Source organism: Triplophysa dalaica, chromosome 8, assembly GCF_015846415.1.
Source record: "Triplophysa dalaica isolate WHDGS20190420 chromosome 8, ASM1584641v1, whole genome shotgun sequence".
NCBI lineage: Eukaryota > Metazoa > Chordata > Actinopteri > Cypriniformes > Nemacheilidae > Triplophysa > Triplophysa dalaica.
This window is the reverse complement of record NC_079549.1, coordinates 23,247,264-23,274,570: the sequence shown is the minus strand read 5'-3', so window position 1 is coordinate 23,274,570 and position 27,307 is coordinate 23,247,264. Positions and strand designations below refer to the sequence as shown.

The 27,307-nt window shown below is 38.9% G+C and overlaps 1 protein-coding gene across 3 annotated transcripts in view; it reads left to right on the top strand.

Moving 5' to 3' along the window:
* The window catches only part of fign (fidgetin), a 64,244-nt gene that overhangs the window by 17,844 nt on the left and 19,093 nt on the right, over nt 1-27,307 (top strand). The window contains exons 1-2 of one of the 3 annotated variants that reach the window (XM_056755907.1): nt 380-510; nt 1,257-1,384. The exons of 1 other annotated variant lie outside the window; for it this stretch is intronic. In XM_056755907.1, the coding sequence (XP_056611885.1) occupies nt 1,360-1,384 (25 nt within the window). In that variant the 5' untranslated portion in view covers nt 380-510; nt 1,257-1,359. Of the gene's footprint in view, nt 1-379; nt 511-1,256; nt 1,385-27,307 lie in introns of those variants that run through there. One more of the 3 variants, XM_056755908.1, reaches the window with a different exon arrangement.

Below are 27,307 nucleotides of genomic sequence, written 5' to 3'. Positions count from 1 at the left end.
AAAACGTTTCTTCATATCTCATCGTTTTCACTCAGATCTAGTATCCAACCCTCATAACGTTGCTGTGCAATAAAAACACCTGCTGTGAGTTTAGCCACTCGCTTTGCGTTTTATCGATTTGCTATTATTACACGTATTTCACTTGACTATCATTAAATAATACATGCATCATATATACACACAAAAACAATCCATATACCCCACACAAACCGAGAAATCCTTGCAGTGAACCGTTTCAAGAAGACAGCCAGCCCTTTACGAACCCGCAGACCTCCTTTGAATTTGGCTCTCCGGTCACGCGCATGCGCAGTCTGCGGCGCGCTGTGCTTCTCCAGAGCAGCTGTTCTGGGTTTGAAATTCCAACATGGCAGAGGCAGTGGTCAGTCCTCCCCGCACTAACTTGGAATGGTTTCAAATCGCCAGCATCTGCGCGTAACCCGCACGAGCGTTCACCGGCGTGCCCGTCGGACCGATGCGGCTCTAACCCGATCTAACCTCTCGCACAAACAGGTAAGAGTTAACCCGGCGATTTTCAAGCATATGAGAATTTAGAAAGAAGCAGAGGCGATGGACTACGGGAGGGAGAGGAGCGCAACGATGCCCTGTCTGTCCGTGCACCAGCCGGACGGGGATGAAACCCCTTTCGTATTCAAATCTACATCCGTGGGATGCTTATTTTGATGCGAGGTGTTTTTGGGGGGCTGTAAAATGCGCAGTCGGGCTGAAGTTTGACATCGGTCAGTAATAGTTCAATATGATTTATTATGGCAACATAGGATCTCGGGTGTGAAAGTGAGCGCGGGGTGGGGTTTGAATTGTTACAAAGTAACTTTCCAGCGCGCGCGGCGCATTATGCACGCATCATTCCCAGAAAGTTTTCATCATTGCGCATGCCTTTGAAGAGACCGTGCAATTCCAAAAATGACTTTTTCGGAGAGAGAACGTATTTTCCTTAAGTAAATCGACGCGTGGTGACTGTCTTCGTGTCATTTCGAAGCCGATACCTGTCTTTAAACCCCGCGAGTTTTTTAACCAAAGACTGGGAGGAAAAACTGACATGGGCTCTCTGTCGTGGTCATGTGTTTCTTTCCCCTTCCTTCCTCTCTCTCTCTCTCTCTCTCTCTCTCGCACACTCTCTCTCTCCGCTCTCTCTCTCCCCTCTCACATGTTGTCCAAGAGCTTTTGTTGCTTTTGCCTTCTTAATGACATGCATGTAGGTTAAATGTGTACCTGACGGACAGGCCTGGTTTTCACAGCACTGTAATCCGATAGCGGAGAGGGAAAGTGCCGTAAGAAAGACAGAAGCTCCTTTGGAATTCACATTCGGCTTTTCATCCACCGTTTTCGGCTTTGAAAAAGATGATCACTAGCTCCAGTGTACATGGTACGTTGACTTCTGTATTTTTTAGGCATAAGAGTGTGTTTGTGCATGCATGTGTGTGTTTTGGTGATGTAATGCGTGCTGTATTTATATCACATAACCTGTAAGAATGCAGATTAACGCATTTATTTCACTTTTAGGGTTGCATTAAAACGCTAGAAATCTATATGTGTACTGACATGTTCAACTAAGGGGTCAAATGTAATCTATGTGTGGAATATATAGATGCAGCAATTGCAATTTGCATGACAGTTGTTGCATAAAAATGCGTTTGTCTTAAATTGACAGAATATCGATTTACTGTCAAGATAATGACGAACTTGTGTGGAGAGTTTAAGATTAATGCATTAAATAAAAAAATCGTTATATATTTTACAAATTGTAGCTTTATGTTATGTCCCATTTTTAGTACAAAATAAATGTACAGAAAGATCTCTAGAGATCTTTGTTTTGTTTAGAAATGTTCCCTGTATTTATGCAAACAAAACAATAGCAGAATTCAGACTTGTGTTAGCAGTTTGAGATATAGTTTGTAGATGTTGAATTATAATAATTGACTGATAAAAATAATATAACAAATACGTCTTTACAGACATATTTAAATGATCTTTTCCTCCTACACTATAAAAATATTTTGTGATGTAACCTCAAATTGTACTTGATGTATTAACATCAAGTGTTTTTGTCTTATAGTTATATTTTTAAATCTGTCTGAATTATCCTGACTCATTTACGTTAAATGAGCAACACTTATTCTTAAGGCTCAGATGCTTTTTAAGGGAGCATTTTCACGTTCACTTTTTACCGTGTTTAACACAAAGCTGGCACAGAGAAGTTACCAAAGCAAATTACTGTTTGTAACTGCATACATTTTTCATCCTGAATACAGGACTTCATCCATCAGTCGGGATAGTATTTTATGTTGTGCTCGAACATTATTTGCATGCATTTTTGGAGTGTTCCCTACATCATGCACATTTCGCATTCTTTCTATTCTTGCTCTTAAATCACACTACTCGTGGACATTTATTTCTCTATCTTTAATAGCAGCGTGCCACAGTTCTGCCGACGTTGTCGGGCTCAATGCTTGAGGTCAGAAACTATTGATTTGTTGACAGTTACGCCCCTGTCATCGCAAACTCATAGTTTTCAGGACAATTGAATTTTGATTTATTTTAAAGGAAATACATTTTGACATTTGGTTCTGGCCATCACCCATCCAAGTCAACAGAAAAAGCAGCATTTTTCAGTCGTGATGATAATAGTTTGTATTCACATACCTCATTCGGTTTTGCATTTTCGTGTTTAAAAACACAATTTAAATGTCCTGCCTAAGAAGACTGAAGTGTGTTTTTCAAACCTCTTCAACTCTATCAATAGAAACGTGTCACCCGATGAGCGTTTTCATTACTGTAGAGTGTTTTTGTGTGTTGGGTTTTAATCAAAGTGGACATCTAGCATGTGTTTTTTTTCCTGTGGGGATGTCTAATAAGCCATTAGATGTGTAATGTTCGAACACTTTTCAGAGGTCTATAAACACCACGGGCATCGGTGACCTAATTTAAACATCATCCGACAGCTGAGCTATGCAGATATTTCAAGTTTCTGATGGGGTTGTTTTACAAATATTATGCAAAGCTTGTATTGATGTTATTGTGATATCCGCTCTGGGTGTCCTTGCGGACGTGCAGATGTGTGAATGCTCTGCTGGTGTTAACTCGGTCCTGATTTAACCCCAGGCTGGGCTTTATAAGCATGTTAAGTGACACGACAGCTTCACATGCTCCTGATTGCACGGATGTCTGTCTGCGCGTGTGCGCTTGGATTTGTGCGCCGGGTTGACACGAAACCTCATGTCGAGTTTTCCGGTTTGTGTGATGACAGATGCCGACCCCTCCCCTTTTCGGCACCCTCTTTTCTTGATGTATCTGATGTATCTGGTGTTGACGTTCTAGCACAGAGCTACAGTCGCTCGGCTATATACACAAACCTACAGAAGACGGCATGCCGACGTGCCACTGATGCGGCAATTAGCAGACGCATGCACACAATTAGATCCACTGTGCCGTTTTGGCAATATTGTGACAAGACGCAAACATTTGTTCATTAGTTGATGGTGTATTTTGAATGTAATGTGAATGTGTTTTTTTATTCAGCCGCCTGTATAATTCAGTTAATTGGCTTTAACACACTTTCTTCGCAAATGATTTCCAATGTGGCAAATCCATTAAACGCAGCATAAACGGTTAAAAATAGACAACAGAGAGATTTTCTGGTAGAAATATGAGTGTATTGTGAAAAGCGGTTTCAGCAAAGTGAGATATGGTTTTAAATCAGTCTCTTTTGTAATTATTATACGTGATGTTTTTGACCCTATATTAATTGGGAGACTTTTGACTGTTTGTACTTTTTTAAAGTCACGTGTTAAAATAAACTTGTGAACAGCTGGTTGGATACAAAAAAAATTGTAAATATAAAACATCCACTTTCACTTATGTGAATTTGAAATTTCTGTGTTTATGGAGGTGTTACTTTGTTTAGATATATGGGTATAAAAATACAATCTAATCTTAAATCTCTTTTTGAGATTGTTGCACAAACTGTTACTTGTAATATATTCTAGTTGGATTTTTTTGTGTTAATGTGACCATCAGTAAAGTATATTTATTTTTAAAGATAAACCTCACACTTGAAAGTTTGGAAAACAGTCTTGTACATATTCACGTTTGGACCAATAACGTTTGAGGGGTTTTGTAGAAAAGTGGAAAATAGATTTTGGATCATCTTAATATAATAACGTTTTAGTATTTTGTAAGGCTAAATGAAGCTGACTACATTAGGTTACACCAACAGAAATCGTTGTCAAGTCAAAGATGAAAGCAATAACTACACCATCACCTTCTTCAGTGTACAAAAGAGTCTTTTTATTGATCTGTATTTGTAATCTTGGGCTGTGTTTGGCAGGTATGTGTTTTTGAAGCGAATGCGTCAGGTTGGGATTTGTTCGGGAGGTATTACTCATCACGGCTTGACGTGGGTTATGTAGTTTTGAGATGTGATTTTTTTTTTTTTTCGTATTCTCATGACAATAGGTTTGATTCTTACTAATTGTAATCTTGATCTTAGTTACAGAAAGTAGAGTGAAAAGTTAGAGATGGTTGCTGAGTGTTTATAAGTCAGGTGCAGGTGGGCGGTTATGACCACAAACTTATATCACAGTATGAGTAATTTTCATGTTGTTATAGATATCACCGTATGGATGTTTCAAGAAATCTATCTTTTGAAAGGTTTAAATCTGATGCTTATTTTTGCTTTGTTACGTATTTTGTATAATGAATATAATTTCTTCTCTTTTTATTTCTCAAAGGATGCAGGCAAATAAAATGCATACTGTACCACAGATCCTCGGGCACGCAGGTATTTTTCTTCCTATCCCAGCGTTGGTGAAAGACGAGCTGTTTGGTGCGTTAGGCGTGTAAGTGGCCCGGGCCTCCTGGGATTGTTTGTATAAATGAGAATGACAGGTTTTATCTCAATCTAATGGTGACAATTAAAGGAACCTTCATAGTAACTCGGCTCGCAGGCGGATGAGCACCTTGGGGGATCTCGGGGGCCGTTTCAAATTGATGAAACACTCATCTGTACAGACGGATACATTTGTCAGACCGTGTAACAAATCTTATTCGGTACCCCCTGTCTACATTTCAGACAAAAGCTCGACTCAAATGAAATCAGTAGTAACGGCTTGTCATCTTTAAGCAAATATGTTAAGCGTTGGTTGCATGCGTTTCATCCCAACGTAGTGGAGGGACCCCAGGGGAGAAGACAAATTTTATTCTCCCTCTCTCTCTCTCTCTCTCTCTCTCTCTCTCTCTCTTCCTCTCTCTCCCTCTCTCTCTCTCTCCCTCTCTCTCTCTCTCTCTCTCTCTCTCGTGGCAGCTGGTTGTGTTATCTTGTGTTCGATTCTGTTCGCGCTGACAATTCTTTCACAGATCTGAGCTGGAGTGCATTTGGAAGAGGTTGCAGCTGTCTGTTGCTATACCGAGAGATGCGTTTGCTCTACTGCAAAGATGAAGGACCATGAATCCTTGACACCCCCAACCCCCCTTCTCTCCACCAGCTCATTTAGACACTGTCTGTCTGTCTCTTCACCCTTTTTCCTTCTCTCTCTCTCTCTCTCTCTCTCTCTCTCTCTCTCTCTTTCTCTCTCTTTGAGTGACAGCATATAGGATGTGTTTTTTTAAATGCACCTGTGTACATTATCCTTGATGTAGGCTTGGATCTTTTCTGAGTCACGGAAGTGTGCATTGATAAGTAGACTAATCCATATTTTTGCATTTTTATTTTTAAGTCAGTGTTACTGGAATTGTATTATTTAAGACACAAGCCGTGGTTGTTGTACTTATGGATTTGTAATGATCCTATAGATTGTGGAAATGTGCTGGGATGCGGTTTAATGTGCAAACGTCTCTTTTGTGTTTCTCTAGTAAGCGCACAATGTTGCCAGGAAGAACGGCGTCAGATAAAGAGCCCGTCAGATTTCATGATGTGAAAGATTCATTGTAAACCCTTATAGAGGTGAAGTGTACGCGGCACGCATTGATTTGCAGAACACTCGATTTGATTCATTTAGCTGCGTGCGGGTCGTTTCAAGTCCATAATCGTTTGTAAGTTGTTTGTCTTTTCTTATCATCAGTGTCACGCCGGTACAGTCCATGTAAATGTGTGTTTTTAGCACTTGTCAGCACAGAGTCTGATCTGTACTTAGCCAGCGATGTGATCTGATCTTGGGAGCAGCGCCGTGTAACCGTGATTGACAGTCAACAGGGAAAATCCGAGCGCCGGCGGTGGACTCTGTTCATTATGATGATACGCTGGCAGGCAACACACAGACTGTCACCGTAATGACAACAGCAAAACAAAATCACATTACGCTGACAAACGCTGGCGCTTGGCGTTCAACTCCAGCGCGGTTTTAAACTCTTTATTAGAGAATGAATGGGAGCATTAATGGATGAGACGGTATTTTAAAGATTTGTTTATAGCAGGGGTGTGTTGTGTTGATGTTGCCTATTGTTACTCTCTTGTTTGTAATTCACTTAAAACTACTTAAGTGGTTCAAAATTAAACAATACTGTCATCTATTATTGTCCTGTTCACAATTCCAAGGTTATAATAACGATTTGCTATTTGAATTGTTAGGTCGGATGTTGCAGGAAATGTCAGTGAAAACATAAAGATTTGCACCTGCGATTTGATGTTTTGAACAGAGATGGCGATAAAGAGGCAGAAAGAATGGATTGTTGCTTTAAGAAAGCTTCTGTTAAGTAAATAAATAAATGTTAATGTTTGGGAATAAATAATGTAGTTAAGTAAGGGCTGAGTGGTACATTGTATATTGGCATATTGGCAAAGGCATTTTGTAATATTTTATCAACTTGTATATTTATTTTTGTTCATCTGTAAATTTCTTTACGTCCATGCACTTTTTGTTTGTTTGTTTGTAAATGTCTTTAAGTGCATGCATGCAAAAAAACAATAATTAAAGCCAAACACGTGTTTTTTGTGAGTCTATTCAAAAATATTGAAAACAAGATGTACAATACTGTTAAAATGTGGTAACCTTTTCTAGAAAAGTCATCGCATATCATACTTATCGCCCAGCCCCTGCTTCTTCTTTCAAAGAAATGTAAAGCATGCAAACGTCCTCTTTTTTTTTTACCCTGTTTTTTTTGTTTGGGTTCTGTAGAGCGGTGAGGATAGAGTAAAAGCTCTTTCATGTGTCTCACACACAGGGGTGAAGTAAATGCAGCCCCTCGCTTCAAACAAACGATGTAAATTATTAGAACGCAACATAAGCGCAGCTCTCGTCCTTTCTCTTTTCTAGCATTTCAAACAATGAGTGCGAGTTTTTGTTTTCCCTCTTCCTGGTCACTGAAGCTGTCTGCCGGCATAAAGCGAAGTGGCAGCGCGTTGCCTGCTGGGGATTGGTTGCGAGCACTCAATCCCCTGGTGGGAAAAAACAGTTTTAGCAGCGGACCCGATAATCTCGGCAGCGCGTGGATTTCCACATTTGCTTGAGTAATTATCATACCCCCGGTGGCAAGGAGAGAGACGTCGCCTTAAATCACTGATGTCTTCATTACTCTGTTTACATTTTAATTAGACATTTCAAACTTTTTGATTTTTAATGGGCTTTGCAGAACGAGCACTCTTCTCTTTAGATGAAGGGAAGAGACGTGCCGAGACTGTGCGAAAGGCGACCCGCGCTTCTCTGAATACTTAAGAGATGACAATGATTATTTACACTTTGACCTTTGAAGCTGTGAAGAAGACAGAAGTGCGTTGTGGGTTACGTACCTGAAAAGTGATGTTTGAATGGGACGGATCAGCGGCAGGTTTGGAAAGATCCGCAAACGATAAGCGGTGGAGCGTTTTCTGATGTCCTTGCCGCTTTGTTGATGCTCTTTTTGTTGCGGTGATGGTCTATAATTGTGGATTTGAACAAACGTTAAATACAATTCTTGTTAAAACTTTTCATATGCCTTTGAATAGAAGGGGCACGTAAGAAATGTCCACAGTTTCCTTCTAGCTAAAATACGAGCATTATCATTGAAGAACCTTGAAAACTAGAGGAGCCATTTCAGTCTCATTTGAAGATGTTCTGTTGTGTGCATAGAGGAATTTCCAAGACCACTGAAGTGTCTGGAAACGCATGAAGACGATAAGGAAAATTAATGAAACGCATGTAATAAATAATGTGCATTGAAGAGAAACCAAGCTGTCATTTTTTTGTACTCAACAAGTCGGCTGTTGACCCCATACTCGCACGCCGAGGGTCAGACCTACGACGTGTCTATTCTTTAAAAAAAAAAATTCAAATCCGAAATTGCATATATTATCCTTGAATTTGCCCGCTGTCAAATTTGATTGAAGCGACGTTGAAAAGCATCGCTCGCCTATCGTAGACTTGGCGAAACCGCCCGGTTGGTTCTCGCAGGCATGGCTTTCTTTTATTACAGATGGGCGAAATCTCTTTCTTTGATTCATTTATTTGATGTTTCGTGACATTTAAATTCATGCGAATTACCCTGAGCTGGGGAAAACACGGCCGTGTGAAGATGGCAGTCATTTTGAAGCCCAGCTTGAAGAGGGAATTATATCATCTAATGAGAACATAAAATCGTAATTAATGTCTCGAAATTAGCCTGTGAGAAAAAGTGTCCATTGATATGCATGACAGAAAATATTCATGGACGTGAAAGCGAGAGCCAATATTTTGTCTGTTTCTCTTCTCCCCCTCGTCTTGCCGGCGCGCACGAGAGAGAACGAAAAAAATCCTTCAGGAATGATGAATTGAGTCATCACGTTCGCCGGCTAATTGTCTCAAATTGATATTTTGATGTACTACTAAAGATCACATAAAAGCAGTCAGATCTTAATTAGGCTGATGATGGTGGGGGGACGTGAGCGATCGCGCGCCGCCGCCGCGCTAACTTCCATCCGTTCCTGACGGAGTGTGGTTTGCTTGACAGGTTGGCGTCGGGCCAGAGATTGATAGGAGGAACCTTGAGCGCGGCGGAGAGGAGCTGTGTGAGGCCTGTCGGCGGGAGTGCAGGCAGATGGGAAGGTGCTGTGGAGGTTTAAATGCATCGGGCCTGCAGGAAGGACACTTGCTTTGAAAGCTCTCCTCCGTGCTTCTGAGGATACGCTTGCGTGAGGGGTTACGCTTGTGTGGGCATGACTAAAATCTTAATTTTAAAGTCACAGTATATAAACAACAATGTAGTTGTTTTTCTGTTTAAAAACCACGTAGCATTGACTGTCTGGGGATAATCTACCCTGTTGGTTTGGTATGTTTCGATGCTGGTTTTGTGCTGGTTTAAGATGGTCAAAACATACCTAACCCAGCATATGATGTTTTTTCAACAGTGTAATGGATTGTTCATGCAAAAAGAAAAGTTCTGTCATCATTTATTTAACTTAATGTGGTTGAAAACATGTATATTTTTAAACCAATTTGTTTAGCGTGTTGACAAAAAGTTTGTATGGTCTCCTACTTGTAAGTCGCTTGGGATGAAAGCATCTGCCAAATGAATAAATGTAAAAATGACTCTTTCTTCTGTGGAGCATAAAAGACGATATTTGGAGAGTCTATGGGGTGCAAGTGACCAACATTCTTCAAAATATCTTCTTTTGTGTTTCGCAGAAGAACAAGGTTTGAAATGACACGAGGGTGACAGAATTTTCACGTTTGGGTGTGAACTGTCCCTTTAAACGAGCCGGACAGCTGGACATTTGGAGATGGTTTGGGTTAGTAAAGCGCAACAGAACGGCAGGCCGGTGAACTGCAGTCGAGGTGCGCGGGCGCTGGCTGAGCTAATGATGGGTGCTAATGTAATTAGCTCATCCCAGCAGTCTGCAGAGCTGCGCTTTTCAGCTGTCGCGCTCACCCCGCTCAGCGCTGACCCCGACTCACCCCGGCCTTTAACGGCCTACCTCCCTCTCCCAGGCATTACCCTGCATTTAGTGCCCTGATGGGCTGACAGCCTCGCCATTTGTCGAGTTTCGGCTCCAAAACCTGCGTGCATTTTCCTATTAAATGTGCGCTATTTATTATTTCTTGATGCACGTTTCTAGTGTTATTATTGTGCATGGTTCATCGATGCATGTTATTCATAAAGGCTGATATAAAATATAGCTATTCACTTCTGAAACACGCCATCTTATTGTGTTTTTTATTGCGTGTATACTGTATATCAGCATAATATCATCTATTCGCCACCATATCATTCAGCCACTGATTTTAATGGTATACTGCAAAGGTATTACATGTATTAAAATTTCCATAAATTATTAAATGCAACTTTGTATAAAAGGACATTGGTGCGTCTGCTGATGCCACGGAGCACGTGAAGTGCCCTTCATTCGTGCCCTTCAACAGAGATAATGATGGAATGGATGTAAATTTCATGAATTTAATTGTTGGAATTGTATTGTATGCAAATTTTTATATCAATATTAAGTTACGACACAAACCATTAGCCGCGTGCCGCTCGGGCGTTCGCCGCGTTCCCATCTTCAAGTTAGCACTTTTTGAGATCGACGCTTGAGATCAAACGTACGACAAGCGTGCATTTAAGTCCTAAATGTTGATGCTTTAATTGTAAATTTTGTGGTGTAATTGCCGCCGAACAAAAGATTTCCCTCTTTTGTGCTGGAGTTGATTAATATGTGGAACGTTCAGTGTTTAGAGGCCTGGCAGGAGTGGATTATAATGATCATTCCCTTGGGCCTGGACGAACGTTTTATTTTTTAGGATGTCTGAACAAACCCCCCCGTCTTTTGCACCCCCCACCCTTCCTTTTTCACCCCGTTCAGCAGGCGTTGAGGATGACCCTGTTTCCTCACTCCTAAGTAGAACCAATTTGGTTTGGAATGAGCCTCAAGGTTTCTCTTAATGAGATTCCCATATGATCCGTCACATTTCCACCGAGAGTTCCGCCGATCTATTCCTTCATGGCATTTGTTTGTGAAACGCTGATGTTCTCTGCTCACGCTGCTCCGTTATCACGAGGTGTTCATTAATTCTGTAAATTTTTTCCATTTCTGTTGTTGATTGTGATGGACTAACAATTTTAATTCTTGCAACTTGTTTTCCACATGTTGTTTCCTTGCTATTAATTATGCACATTTACATAGAACTTGATGCTATAATTGGATATTTTAATTTTGGTTATGATGCATAATTTTTTAGTTTTACTCATACAAATTCCTAACCTCAAGCATGAGGTTTCTTGTATGACGGGATGAAAACAATAACAGTTTAGAATATTTGTACACAAAATGTGTTTATAAAATATTTTAGTCACATATATACACCCTGGATCTTAAGTAGGACAGGAATATTTGTGGCAAATGCCAACAAAACATTGTATGGGTCAAAATATTGATTTTTTTTCACTAGGATTATAGGATATTAAGTAAAAATTGAAAAAAAAAAAATGTTCCATGAAGATATTTTGTATATTTCCTACCATGAATATATAAATATTTTGTAAGTCTCCTACCATAAATACATCAAAACTCTATTTTTGTGAGTACTGTGCTGTGCTAAAGATTTCATTTGGGCAACTTTAAAGGCTATTTTCTCATTTTTTTATATTGACACTGTCAGATTTTAGAGTTTTAAATTTTTTTATCTCTGTCAAACACTGTAACAAACTAATTTCCATTATCAATCAAACGTTTATTTATTCAGCTTTCAGATGTAGTATAATCTAAATTTTGAAGAATGGACACGAGACTGGTTTTGTTGTCCGGGGTCACATATATTTTGCATTTCAAATTGGTCCAAATGAAGTCTCTGCCCTAAGCAAACACAGTAAAATTTGGGCTTAGACCTCAATCTTTCCGTTTTAACAAACATCAAAGCCCCAGCAGAGACTTATGTAACATAAATCACTATAGCTTTAAGTTTTTATATGATTCACAAAGACACCAGATCGTAGCGCGCCGCCCCTTTAAGAGACCGAGTGCAATGGTATGGCTTGTTTAGGATTTGGCCTATTTGATGATCCCTTTAAATGTCCATGTGGAATTGCGTTAATTTAAAAGAGAAAGAGCTCATATAGAGTTCAGCAGAAATCCTGGGCTTTATGAGGGCTGGCACCTCTTTTCTGTTCATTATCGTGAAATCACCTCAGGGAGGAATGTTGACTTTTCACCGTCCAGAATAGCTGCTAATGTGCAGTGTAACAGCGCACACTGCCATTTCCAGCTGCCGTCACTAGAGATCTCGGTACACTGTAACATTTATGTATTTAATATCTATGTATTTTTTCTTTTTAAAATCAAAATCTTCCATATTTCGATGTGTTGATGTTTGATTACGTGTTTTGGTTAGTAACGGTTCTATAGCTTTGAGCACCATGCGGATTTTGAAAAGATTTGTTAATATCTATTACTTGTATCTTTCTGCCAGTTTTATTTCACGGCAGTATTTCAAACTCCGACTAAAAGCTGTCGCTCAGGGCCCGAACGCCGAAAGTTCTATTTAGCATTTGTTGGACTGTTTTGTTCTGGTGCGTCGGCCATTGTTGCATTTTTCATTCCTTAGCCTGACGACATTTCTTCCACATTTTAATGCTCCCAAAAGCCTTTCGCCTCTTTGTTTCCATTATTCATTTAAAAAAGTTCTGCATTTGGAGGCCGGCAAGGAAGAGGAGGTGAAAAATAATTTGTGTCTGACGAAATTTATGTGCAGCGAAGTCAGCGCTTTATGCAAAACCTCGACTTTATGCATTTGTGGGGCTGTGTAGGAGGCCTGAGCGTGCTCTTGCGTGCATGGCAGTGTGTGTGTGTGTGTGTGTGTGTGTGCGTGTGTGTGTGTGTGTGTGTGTGTTAGGAAGCGAGAACAAATCTGTGTGTGTGTGTGTGGACCTGTCATGCTGTCACCCAGGCCTAATGTCTCTCCCGAGGGTACCTGGAGGAGAGCCGTACCCACCCAGTCAGCCTTTAGCTGGGGCGCGCGGTGACACCAGCCTTCCCGCGGAGACTGGAGGTGTCACTGCATGTATGTAAACCAGTGACAGATGACTGGAGACATGCAGACTGGAGAGACCAGTCATGGAGAAAAAAATCCACTTCTCCCTTCATCTCCCGTCCACAGCTCAGACGCAGGGCCATGAAAGAAAAAAGCAAAACAAAACAGCCCGGCCTTTAGTGGTGACACTCCCTCGTGTTTATCCGGGGTGACGCATCGTGCTACTTAAAGCTGCGCTGTTTATTTGGGGGGTTATTTCTGCATTATTTTTTGTGACGTGCTTGTTTCTCGAGTCTTAACCGAATTAAATGTGTGATCTTGAAATAGCCAGAAATGATTCTGTCGTCATTTATTTACCCTCATGTGGAACACAAAAGAAGATATTTTGAGAAATATACAATGCAATGGAAGTCAATGGGGGTCAGTGTTGTTTGTTTACCAACGTCCGTCAAAATATCTTCTTTTGTGCTCTGCAAAAGATAGAAACTCATACAGGTTCGACATGACATGAGTGCTAGTAAATGATGACAGATTTTCATTTTTTCGATCCCTTTAAGAAGCAAAGATCTTTATTTGCGGTCTTAATCTTGTTACATCCTTACAATTTCCATCTCTTCTCCCAGCGTAGTATGTCTAGGTAGTGCACACAGGTGCGAACGAGTGAAGATTTGGCGAGCCGGAGCCTCGGGCAGCCTTACAGGGTCACAGGTCGCCGGGGTCAGTGTTACACAGCGCAGCCTCACTTCAACCCCGTCTCTATGGAAAAACGGCCTGCGACGTCATTCTACCGTCATCAGCGCTCCCCATCTTCGGCTCGTGTCTTTAACCCGAGCATTTGGGGAAGCCAGGAATGCACTCGGTTGTAATTTCATGCCTTTTTCAGATGGAGAAAGAGACTCTTCAGGTGATCGTATTGTACTTGTGCAAAGAGGTGTTTGAAAGCCAGCTGTGTTGCGACATGGCACGTAGATTGAACGGCTGCTGCGTTTTCTACGCTTCAATTTCCTCTTTAGCATTCATCAGGGAGGCCCTGGAACACATCTGCCCGTCGCGGGTGCGAAACGGAGACCGATATCGCTGGCAGGGCAACTGCAGTTTTGAGACGGTCATGTCTTCATTGTTAAAGTTGTTTTGTGGAAGTGCATTGACCCAGAGCTATTTTGTTACTCTGAAAAAACGGAGCCAGAAACGACGTCGCTATATTTTAGGTCAGCGCCCACACACGGAAAAGTTGTTTTGAGATAAATTGTTCGTCTTTCGCCGAGGTGTTTATAAAGCGCTTTTAGATTTCTCAACCGAGTGCACTTTTTCAGGCGGGGCTGTCCGGCGCAGGCACGGCAGCAACAGATTAATAACGACCCTGTTGTTTTACTGCAGAGAGACGCGCTGAACTCTGAAAATCCTCAAGGACAAATTCTAAACTTCTCATCCAGGAGTTGTTGCTATAAATATTTTTCTTATTAAATTCCAGATGAGAGGTCAACAATTATATACTATGGTGAAAGATACTAAAAAGGATAGTCAATTAAATACTAAGATTGAGGCGATCGATATTTTAGATTTTTAACATTTGCTCAAACCTTTTTGACTTTCTTCCTTCTGCAGAACATAAAAGAAGATATTTTGAAAAACGTTTCTAACTGGAATTTTGTTGTATGCACTTGCATTGATTGGTTTTGTGTCCATACAATAGAAGTGAATATGGTCCAGTGAAGTTCGGTTACCAACTTTCTTCTAAATATCTTCATTTATGTTCTTCGGAAGAAAGAAAGTCACAAAGGTTTCATAAGAGGGTGTGTAAATGATGACAGAATATTTCATTTTTGGGTGGACTGTTATGTCATGTCAACAACAAATGAAGTGAACTAATATTAAAAATGACACAACTTCTTGATTTTAATTAAAACGTTATCAGACAATAGTGCTTTGTCTAAAGGTCAGATCTTATTTCCCTTTCCATTTAATTTTTAGCATGTGAACAGGAAAGTGAGCTTTATCAGAGCTTGTTATACATGTAGGGTGTAAAGTGACCCGTTATTTTTAGTTTCGCACCAAGCAATTCACATTCGAGCAGTTGCTGACCTCGGGTTGTGTATATCGAGGAGTGGGATTTGTTCCTTAATAGAATTGTATCTAATTAATTAGCTTTTAATTGGAAGAATACGGAACATGCAAATACAGCACATTCGAATTCAATCGTTACTTAACTGCATAAATAATCTGCTTTTAATGGCAGGTGGCGGCCCTTTAAAGGATTGTTGTCATTTGACTGGTGACGGTTATCAAAGCCGCTCTTTCCATCCCTCGCCGCTCTTTGAGATCTCATTATGCATATTAAACTAAAGCCGTCACAGAACCAAAGTAGTTGTGGCATGAGACCAAATGTTGAACAATGTTTCATTTTGCTGTGATGCACATGGGCGTGTTTCGATCGATGAGAGTTTGTTGTTGAATTGTGAGTAATGTTAGGATTAGGGTGAACTATTTATTTTATTCTTTTGATATGATTCTTAAGAGAATCTTAAAGGGCCAGGTCACCCCAAAATAAAATTGTGTCATCGTTTACTCACCCTCAAGTTGTTCCAAATCTGTATAGTATAAATGTAAGATTTAATTGTTCTGTTGTACACAAAATAAGATATTTTGAAGAACAGTTTTGAGGCACTTTTTATTGTCATAATAATGGTGGCAGACTCTTTCTTTACAAGCATTTATCCAAATAGAGAAAAAATATATTCTCGGTGTTTATCAGAACAAAGAAACTCATATAGATTTGGATCAACTCGAGGGTGATAAAAAATGACAGAACTTTTATTTTTGGGTGAACTGTCCCTTTAAGAGACTTTTAAGAAATGGAGCTCAACGTTATGTGCAGTATTTTACTAGTAGAAACACAACATTTGTATGCTTTTCTTGATCCCCCCCATCAGATAGCAAAAGCTCACAACATCACACAACAAAAGTAGCAGAAATACAGTCTGAAAAACCATAATCTCATCAGTAACCGCATAATTTATTCATGCTGCAGTGCATGCTGGGAGCTGGCGAACCCTTAACGAATCAGCCTCATTATTTGTATGAAAGTTGTCCGGTTATTAGACACAGGGGACTGTTTTTTTAATGTAGTTTTTAAGTCATTTACTGTCATTGGTATATTTTTACTTATTTTGTAATGTAATTAAATATCAGCTATATACTTCCTTCCTCAAATTGTTGATGTTTCTCTCATTGTGAAGTGCTGAGAAACCTTGGTAGGCGTCCTTATGTTTGGAGTGCTTATTCTTCAGCATCCCTAAGACTCAGCATCTCATCCGGCTGTCTGTCCTTCTAATCTCTGTTGCAGGCTCACGTTTTCAATTTTGCAGGCATTTAGACGTCCAGCCATCTGCCTGTAATCCAGCCTCGCCGTGGTTACAGGGTATTTAGCGTGGAAGAGCAACAGTATCGAGAAGCTTTATTTGCGATCCATCACAGACATATAAAGGAAAACTGCCGTTGATCAGAGGCAAGCTGGAAATGTCAATTCAATATTCAGCCACTTAGATCCTCAGTACCCCTGTCAAACGGCTTTTACTGCCGGCGACTGTGATCTGAGCCGTACGGCAAACGGGCCTTTAAAGCTCTTCAATGCGGTTAAAAGTGATGTGCAAATGAAAGCTATTAATATTTATTAACACTCTGATGGGCGAGGTTAAAAGATCCCTCTCCACGTGTTGCGTTTGCCCGTTCGATTAATCGCGGTGTTGATGGTCGTCACAGTCATGACATTAAAGGTTGCACGCGACGCATCGGTTGTCGTCCCGGCGTGTGGGTTCATGGGAATATCATAACTTTGATGGGTGCATCATTATCGGTTTCAGTCACCGTTCACTTTCATTATCAGTTTAAGTTGTATTCACTTTGATTATCGGTTTCAGTCACCGTTCACTTTCATTATCAGTTTAAGTTGTATTCACTTTGATTATCGGTTTCAGTCACCGTTCACTTTTATTATCGGTTTCAGTCACCGTTCACTTTCATTAACGGTTTCAGTCACCGTTCACTTTCATTATCGGTTTCAGTCACCGTTCACTTTCATTATCGGTTTCAGTCACCGTTCACTTTCATTATCGGTTTCAGTCACCGTTCACTTTCATTATCGGTTTCAGTCACCGTTCACTTTCATTATCAGTTTAAGTTGTATTCACTTTCATTATCGGTTTCAGTCACCGTTCACTTTCATTATCAGTTTAAGTTGTATTCACTTTGATTATCGGTTTCAGTCACCGTTCACTTTTATTATCGGTTTCAGTCACCGTTCACTTTCATTAACGGTTTCAGTCACCGTTCACTTTCATTATCGGTTTCAGTCACCGTTCACTTTCATTATCGGTTTCAGTCACCGTTCACTTTCATTATCGGTTTCAGTCACCGTTCACTTTCATTATCGGTTTCAGTCACCGTTCACTTTCATTATCAGTTTAAGTTGTATTCACTTTCATTATCGGTTTCAGTCACCGTTCACTTTCATTATCAGTTTAAGTTGTATTCACTTTGATTATCGGTTTCAGTCACCGTTCACTTTTATTATCGGTTTCAGTCACAGTTCACTTTCATTATTGGTTTCAGTCACCGTTCACTTTCATTATCAGTTTAAGTTGTATTCACTTTGATTATCGGTTTCAGTCACCGTTCACCGTTCACCGTTCACTTTCATTATCGGTTTCAGTCACCGTTCACAGTCTCTTTCATTATCGGTTTCAGTCACTGTTCACTTTCATTATCGGTTTCAGTCACTGTTCACTTTCATTATCGGTTTCAGTCACCATTCACTTTTATTATCGGTTTCAGTCACCGTTCACTTTCATTATCGGTTTCAGTCACCATTCACTTTTATTATCGGTTTCAGTCACCGTTCACTTTCATTATCGGTTTCAGTCACCGTTCACTTTCATTATCAGTTTCAGTCACCATTCACTTTCATTATCAGTTTCAGTCACCGTTCACTTTAATTATCACTTTAAATATGAGCTTCAGTTACCATTCCCTTTCATTATATGAAATATAGATGCGATAAAAAGTGAATGGGGCTGACATCGCTTATGTGTCATGGAAGAATGTTCTAGCATTTGAAACAACATGAGGAACAGCAAATGAATGTGAACCGCCCATTTAAGTTTGTCGTAAAATATTATACATTAGGATTTGTCTTTTCTTGAATAATTAGTTGCAGTATTTATCAACAAAAGCTTCGTTCAACAGAAAATAATTTACATTGTAGTATCAAAATTGATATTTATGTTGTTCCACACATGTTAACATGTCATTTTCTGATACTTTTTATTTTCATACACAGAATACATTTGATGTGATCTTTCTTTAACCCAACCAGAATCGTCAGGGCTCTCCCTCCCGCTGTTTATCTGCGTATTCTCCGGTCAAAAAACCTTCCCGTCCCATCTCAACCTGTTTCTTTTGCCTTTCTTTTTGCTCAGCCAAGCATTTGTCTTCACAATTGCATTAGTTCGAAGTTCTACCTTTTGTCTCTCTTGTCAAATCAATATGCGGATGACAGGAGAACCCCGGGCGTCAGGTATCACTCTCTCGGAGCGAGACAGATCTGTCTGTGTCAGGGCCCCGGCTCAGAGCCGAGGCTGCTGGGAACACGCTGTGCTGTAGAAACTCAACACTGATGGTGGAGAGGAGATTTGGTTTTGTTTAACCTGCCAAAAGTCTACAGAGTGCATCTCCTTTTGCTTTTTTCTGTCAGAACCGTAGTGTAGTCCTGTTAAGAATAAGACCACGGAGGACAAATCTGCATGCTTCAGTATCAACACGATATGTGAGAAGAAAACCGCTACGAATGCATTACAGTTTCTTGACAAAATTTGTTCCTATCATTCTAAAGGCATCTGTCTGTCTCTCCGTCCATCCATCCACTGATCCATGCAGTTTTAATAGTCATTGTAACTAAATAGTTTTACATTTATTAAAAAAAAAAAAAAAATATATATATATATATATTAATTTTTAAGTATACATTTATACATCAGTATACATTTCGTTAACAAGGGTGGTGTTTACAATATTAAATTCCTGTTTTCTAAAAGAAAATATACAAATGAAGCTATATTAATATTAATATATAATATAAGATTATGTTAAACTTTATTCAAGTTTTTTTGTTATCCCAGCGGCAGTTTTGTATTTGTTTTAAGCATAAACTTCTTTAAAAAAAATATAAAAGAAAATATAAAAATTTAGTTTTAGGTAAAACAAATACACAAAAACTACTCATTTAAATTTTATTTCTAAAAGAAAATATAATTATTATTATTATTTGTTTTAATCATAAACTTACTTTATATTTATGTTTTCATTTAGAAATAAGATTTAAAGGAGTAGTTAACCTTCGAAATGAAAAGTCTGTCATCATTTATCCTCTTGTCATTTCAAACCTGAATTTATTTTTCTGCAGAACACTATTTTGAAAAATGTCGCTAATCGAACAGCCCTCCATTCACTTCTATTGTAACCGATGCAACATTCTTCAAAATATTTTCTCATGTGTTGTGTTCTCATTTCACGTTCCTTGTGAACTTAATGTAACTTTATATTTTTTGCAGTGTGCTTCCATTATTGGTATTTTATTTATGCCTATAAATGTTTTATTTTTCTCTTCATTTAATGTTGTTTAAAATGAGGTGAATACTGTATCTAAGCAGCCATCAAGCGTCTTGGATTCACTCCCATCGTCCCATAATACATGAGTAATGTGAGTAATAACGCTGCTTTGCAAACACTTGCCTTGGATTTGTTTCTCATGCTTGAACGTGTGAACTGTAACCGGCTGTGCTTGTGCTCTGGTGTTTTGTATTTGGATGACTGAAACATGTCACAGCGTCAGTGGGCGAGCCAATTTCCCCAGCAACCCTCTTTCATTTGTTAAAGTTTGCTGTACAGCAAGGGTACCTCACTTCAGTAACTTTGTAACAGAGTATAGCCCTGAGATTTCTATTTCATACTGACCAAAGATTGCTTCGGCTGCCTCATTCCACCTTTTGTACGGCCAGTATTCTGCGTCTGACCTTTCTTACTGCTGCAGTCAATAGTGAGCGCTTGTGCTGTGGGCCCTGGACACGACCGTGCAATTTACAGCTGGGGACCGTACTGTCCGGCCTTTGTTTCTCTGTCTTTACGTCTCCTCTCTTAATTAAAGCAATATTGAGGTTTTAATTGCTGTTTATTGGGTCCGTAATGATGGTGAAGGCTTTGATTTTTCTGCTTTACGTTTATGCATTCGGCAGATGCTTTTATCCAGAGTGACTTGCAGTGCATTCAATCTATACATTGCCTTAATTTGGGTTAGAAACACTACATACTGAATCAAAACACAGATGCTGTTCTGCCACACTTTTTTTAACCTTCTCAAGTTTTGCTCGCCTCAGTCTGATATAGATGAATTTGTTTGTTAAAGATGTCTGCGACTTCAAAATCACGTTCTACTCGATGGAGACGACCCGAGGGTCGTCTAGACCTGTATTCAGAAAGTGTGGTGTTGTTTTTTGCTGCAAGACATTCACAGCTTTTTTTACTATAGTAGTTATTATTGATACAATAATATATATTGTATAATACTAGTCTAAGATGCTTCAGCTTGGTCTATTAATACAACCGATAGTTAACTGCATGTTGGAATTATGTGTCAGAAACGTTTTCAAGAAATGTTAAATACATACATATAGTGACGCTGCTGAACACAATTAATCGCATCCAGAATAAAAGATTGTGTTTACATAATATATGTCTGTGTATTGTGCATATTTGTATTATAACATAGACGTACACATAAATAAATAACTTTTGGAAATAGCTGCATGTGTATATTAATATTTATATATTATTTTAATTATATATTAACATTTATTCATTTTTACATTTTTCTTAAATATATACATGTTTGTGTATGCGTTTATAAATACAAAATTAATATGCGCAATAGATAGACATATATTATATAAACTGAATCCTTTATTTTTGATTCATCCCGATTCATCGTGGAACAGCTTCTTTTATGTCTATATGTAATTTTTATATTTCACATTTTTTATTCTTCCATTAGTATAGCACAGTAGTTTGTACAGAATATTCCCCAATTTTTTTTTATTGTTCATAATAAAAAAATAATGTAGTCCTACACATGTTATCATAATGAGGATAAGATTTCTGTGCAATATCTGCCATCCACCCGTCACCTTATGAAAACTAACCAGGATTTAACTATTGTATCCAAAGTTTCTATTTGTAGTTAAACCTCAATAACCACAAATTCACTGTTGTATCACCACAGTAACGCATAGGTTTACCATTTGTAGTAAAAATATTTTTATACAAATGTTAATGAATCTGCGTAAAAACATATTTCACTTTTACTATGGTTAAACCACAGGTAATTTTCCTAAAGGTGGATATCTGCAATAATTATTGACCAATCCTGTTTAATCAACCTCTTCACATAATGGAGCAAAATCTGACTATAGATATATGAGGCAAAAGTTTCTTTAAGATGTGTCAATTGCAAGGCGGGGATGATTCTGAACATGAATTTCATCCAAGCCGACGGTCTGTCTCGTCCTTCTGGCAGGCTGTTTTAAAGCTATCGATCTCATCTAGGTAAGGTAGCGCGTGATGTTTTGGACCTCGGCGGTGGCGCTGAGGCTATTTGAATTCCATTCAGATATCCAATAGCCACTTGGTTGTACATATTTCATAAGCCAGACGCTTTAGCTACTACATACTTCAGGTTTTATTACTCCAAGATCAAGAAACCAAATGTTAACTAATCAAACAGAAGGGCTGTGGAGAGGCTTTATGGAAATGCATATTTATGAATGATAAACTGAAATCTCACAGATCGACATTCCGTACAGTGTCTGTCCAAACGTCCAGGCTTTTTTTTTGTGGAAGAATGAACCAGTTTCGGTTCATCTCTCCTGCCCCCTTAACGATAAGGGTTCTTAAAATCCCACTTTACTGACACAAAAGAAAGGTTTACTGTTTCAAGAGAGGGCTGTGAGGATCTGTTCAGGACGGGACGGAGAGCGACGGCAGCTTGGGTTTCTTTTTGGGTGAGACTTAACTCTGATGGACACAGTTAAAGGGACAGTTCACCCAAAACATCATTTATTCTCCCTCATGTTGTTCCTGACCCCTTCTTCTGTGGAACTCAAAAGAAGATATTTTGAGAAATGTCATGAGTGCTTTTGTGTCCATACAATGTAGGTCAATGAGGGCCGATGTTTTGGTTACCACATTCTTCAAAATATATTTTTTCAGGTTTGGAATGATATTAGGGTGAGAAAATGAAATGAAAAAATGTTTATTTTTGGATGTGGTTTTGTTCAGTCTTTCAGAGATATATTTACTATAAATCGCTCTCAATATGAGTGCATTTTTTCTATTTCTTTGCAAAGTTACGTTGCCAACTACTGGCCTGGAATGCATAATACGCCATCATGATCAGTTGAGATTGTTCTGATGATATTGAAGTCTGTTTGCAAACCTTTTAGCAACTCAAATAAAAAAAAACAGTACATCACTGTTGTGTAAACGAATCCTTAAGCATTTATTTAAGCATTGTTTAAATAGAAGTATTTGTTGTGTGTTTGTAACTAGAATTTCTGGCCAGACTGAGATTTCTAGTGTTTTCTTTGCTTGACCAAATCTTTACTCCAGAACTGCTTCAAAGAAAGACACAACCTGCTCGACTGTTTTCACTAAGTGGCTTTCACGCACCGTCTGAACCACACTAACAGTTTTCTTTTAAAACCTGCCGTGCGCCGTCTCTCGCCATCAAGCACCTGTAAACAAGGAATCCTGTTGAAATATCAGCAGGCGCATCTGTTTGTTAATACCATCAGCAGCGTGTTAACAGCAGTCTGATGATTCTGATCTGGTTTTATGCCTTTATTCCTGTGTGTGTAATGAGGGGAGAGTGTGAGGTAATCACAGCGCTTCATCGGACCACTGAACAAAGTAATCTGTTCATTTGCGACGGACCGCAGACGAGAAGAGCTAAACACAAGCGGCTGGAATGTGCTCTTCCTTCCTTCCTCCTGTTTTTGTGGTGACAGCCTTGTCTTTTGTGAGTGTGTGTGTGTCCGTATGGGGATTGGGAGTTTGGGAAATTAACATGTTGTGTAGAAAGAGGATTTTGGTTCAATGAGGCCTTATGTAGTAAGGTCACAGTCTTGGGAACGTCGCCTTGGATGTGTGCAAGTAATCAGAGGGAGAACCTATTCAAACCTCTATGGGTCTATCTGTTTTCCATCTTTATTGCAGCATTAACTTTACTGTAAAACATTGTTGACACATCAGAGCTGAATCTACAGCACAAAGAGTATAAATGTGTGTTTCGATGTTTAGATTTATACTTTTTTAAAGAATATTTGTAAACGTTTCAAAACTATGAAATCACACGTGTAACTATGGGAATTATGTTGTTACTGAAGAATATCCAAAATGAATCAAAGTTGTGTTTGATTTTACCTTGTATTACATCTTCAATGTTGTAACCGTTTGTATAGAATTTGAAGAAATGTCATTTTATCAAAGCAGTTTCTTGAGGTCATAAACATTATTGAAGGAGTTCACATCTATTCTGGATAATTATGGGCCATTATTCTTTATAATTTGGTCCATTTATTACAAGTCATTCATTGAAGAAAAAAAACCGTAGTTTCGTTTAATAAGTTTAGACATTTTCGTTTAGAAATGAATATTACAAACTAATTTCAAATATTCAGACATTCAACTTAAGATAAATATGTTTTAAAGACCATAAATACAGTTTTCTAATATGTTCAGTGTATATATATAAACTGTGTATACACACACACACACACATAAATAGACACATATATTAATTGCTACATATCTCTCTGTCTATGTATTTTGTCATGTGTCATATTGCATTTTGCAAGTCATCACATTTTTAAATCAATGTTGTGTTCAACCCTAGTAAAAAAGGATCAATCAAATCTTATAATATGTGATAGCTGGCAAAATACTGTATAGTGCACTTTACATTTATTTATTTGCAGTAGTCCATGATAATTCTTAACATTTGTAAAAACTCAACTCTCTGTTTCTCACCAGTCTTTGACCAAAACATTGACTATTTAATTCCTTTGAACAATCAATCGACTGTCACATTTTGGAGGTATTAAAATCATTAAGTTATTGCCAACCATTCTGTTACTTTCAATATTTCAGTTATTTTATATATTTTATTTATTAAACAGCCGTTTTTACTTTTGCAAATAAAGTCGCCCTAATTTTCAAATGGTTTCACTCTTCTCTCTGTAGGTTGTGAATGTTTCCACACAGTCCCTGTCACTGTGCATTACATTTAGATAGATGACAGTATTTGATTGAAATCTCATTGCTCTTAAACGTTTCTGTCCGGCGTCTCTCACGGCCACCAGCGTTCTTTAGACTAAAGCGTTGGGCTCCACTCTTCTGACCCTTGGTGCCGTGTCTTAATGAGCATCGTTTGGACGGAACGGTGACGCCTCGCGTATGCGCGGGACCCTGTGAATTATTACTTTGCATAAGAAAATGCCAAATGTGAAACTGTTGTCTCTTTCACGGCAGAGCGCCGGTCAGGCAGAACGCATCACGGGCTATTAGGCCGTGCGAACGCGCCGTCAACAGCCTCAACTCATCAGCTATAAAATCATCTGTGATTATGTGGAAAGGTTGGAGCATTTAAATTTGCATTTGAATGATGACGCGCCAGGACGTTTAAGCATGCGATGATGAATTAAGATGCGGAGGGGATTGTTTCACTCGCTTAACAACTCGCCCGAGGGCTTTTCTGTTCTCGGATTTGTTTGTCGTTTGTGTTTCGCGAACCGCTCGAACGTTCTGTCAGTGCTGGTTAATTATTCGGCTTATAGTTGAGATAAATGGTACTTTTGTCGGTTTACGGAAGATTAATAGCAGTGCCAGGCCTGAAAGCTGCCTTGTTATTGAAATGTTCCTTTATTTTCATTATGTCTCGAGGAAGGAGATGGCGCTCGACGCATTGATGCATGTGCAAATCGTTGTATCGTTCAGCACGTCGTCCTTTTTGGAATGCGTTGCAATTTTTTATGTCTTGATAATCTTTGACAGGCAAACATCATTGACTAACATCCCCTAAAGAGTTTTCAGCCTTTCGTTTTTTTCCTTCTTACATCTGCGTTTATTTTTGATCTATATTCTTCATCCCCACTGAGAGGAACATAACGGAGAGTTCAGGTGAGATGTAAATGTGTGTGAAAACATGAGTCTATATATCAATGCCGAACTCAATTGAGTGTGAACATTTAAGACTGGCTCAGAAATTGCTGCAGAGAGGCTCTTGTGAAACGCAGCGATGCATTATTCAATGATTGCACCGTTGCGAGAGGCTCAGTCAGGTTCGGTTCTGATCTCAGGACGAACCTGAGGTGGTGCTCGGACGCCCCGCCAACCGCGCCAGCAGGACTTACAAACGTCACGATATAAGCATTTCTGTAGTCGATACCAATGGATCTTAATCAGGGTGGGCGGCATATATAATTAAACAGGAATAGAAATGAGACCGTTGTGTGTACCTTGGTGTCGATTGTAGGTTCAGGAGGCTTGTTTTAGAGAAGCCATTCTAACTGAATGAAGTTTGAGTAAATGAGTTCGGCTCTTTGGTAACGTTGGATGTTGAGAGATGAGTGGCGTTATGTGATGGGAATCTGCATAATGTGGATGAGTTCTGTAATGCATGGGTGCTTTAGCAGAGGTGTGTGTTCTTCACAGGTTATTTGTGGCTGTCAAACACTAACGGAGTTCTCAAATGTAGACACCTACTCTCTGAACCGTACAAACTTTCTCTATTCACAGATAGAAATCAGACTCTCTCGGCACAGTTTTGTGCACTTGTGTGGTTATGTCTAGTCTTCTAAATTTAGTTGTAATGCTTTTTTCTGGCCGGGTGCGATCTGAAAGCGTTTTTTATTTGTGAACGTGATGTCTCAGCCCGGTCATATTTAAAGGGATGGTTCAACCAGAAATATAATTTCTGTCATCACCCTCACTTTCTTTAAAGAAATGTCCCAGTGGTTTTATGTGGGTTCAATGTTGTTTGGTTACCAACGTTCTTCAAAATATCTTCTTTTGTGTACTGATGAAGAAAGTCACTTAGGTTTGTAATGATATGAGGATGAATAAATGGTGAAAAAATGTCATTTGTCTATCCCTTTGAAGGGGCGGTTTTCCCAAAATGTTGATTTTGCCATTTTTTGCCCTCATGTCTAAAGTTGAATTTTCCTTCAAACGCATAAATTTCCTTGGAAATAAATAACAACAGGTTTTTGAGCAACAAGGAGCAAATGCTAGACATTTAATTTCTGTGTGAACTATTTCATAAGGGAAACATGATCCATTAAACAGTCGGATATTGATTTTGGGTTTGACATTTTAGTTTGACTGTGTTGAATGTGGATTGTCTTGTTTTTGGAGATCTGAGATGAATCAATTACGTCACGACATCTTGAGACATCCCAACGCTAACCCTTTTCAGGAAGTCTACTTTCTGTATCATTTAATCGTCCGTTGTCTGCCATTACAGGGGGCCTTTATTTGAATGCCTTTTGATTTGAATATTTTTAATTGAATTTGAATCTAACCAAATTAATTCACCACAAAAAAGACCAAGTATTAATGTTTTCGTTTTTAATCCTAACACTCTCGCCCATTCACGTCCTTGGGCTGCGCTCTTTCATTTAACATCTCGATGGCTCTTTATAGCTATTAAATTAACAAAGTTTGGGGGAGTTATGTCATAAAGTGCTAAACATTCAAAGGGCTCATAAAGAAGCGTTTCTGTGGCCATTTAATATACCGAGTTTTTACTGGAGTTACAGAAAGAAGCTTTGTGGTGAGCGAGGGCAGAAACGCTCTTAAAGACTGTTCATCTGACCCGGTGTATTCAACACGTCAAAGAAAAAAACTCACAAGCTTTCCACTTTTGGAAGTAATTGTAACTACATTTGCCTTTTCAGTTTGTCTATCTTTTACTTATTCGTCTAAACTAAGATTTTCGTGATTTATTTTGTATTCATTTATTAGGATTTGCGTACAGTATTTAAGTGGACTACTATCAAGGCCAGCCAATTACTTTTCTGTCTCCAAGTGTGTATTATAATGTTCACAGTAGATTAAAATACAGATTATTGCAAATTATTGCTTTTAAGTATTTATATTCACAATGTTAATTTTAGATCATCAGCCAAAATGAATTGTCCACTTATGTCACATATAATTCACATTATATTGTAATTGAAACTAAACTTATGAGGCATTTCTGTGTGTATAATAATAAA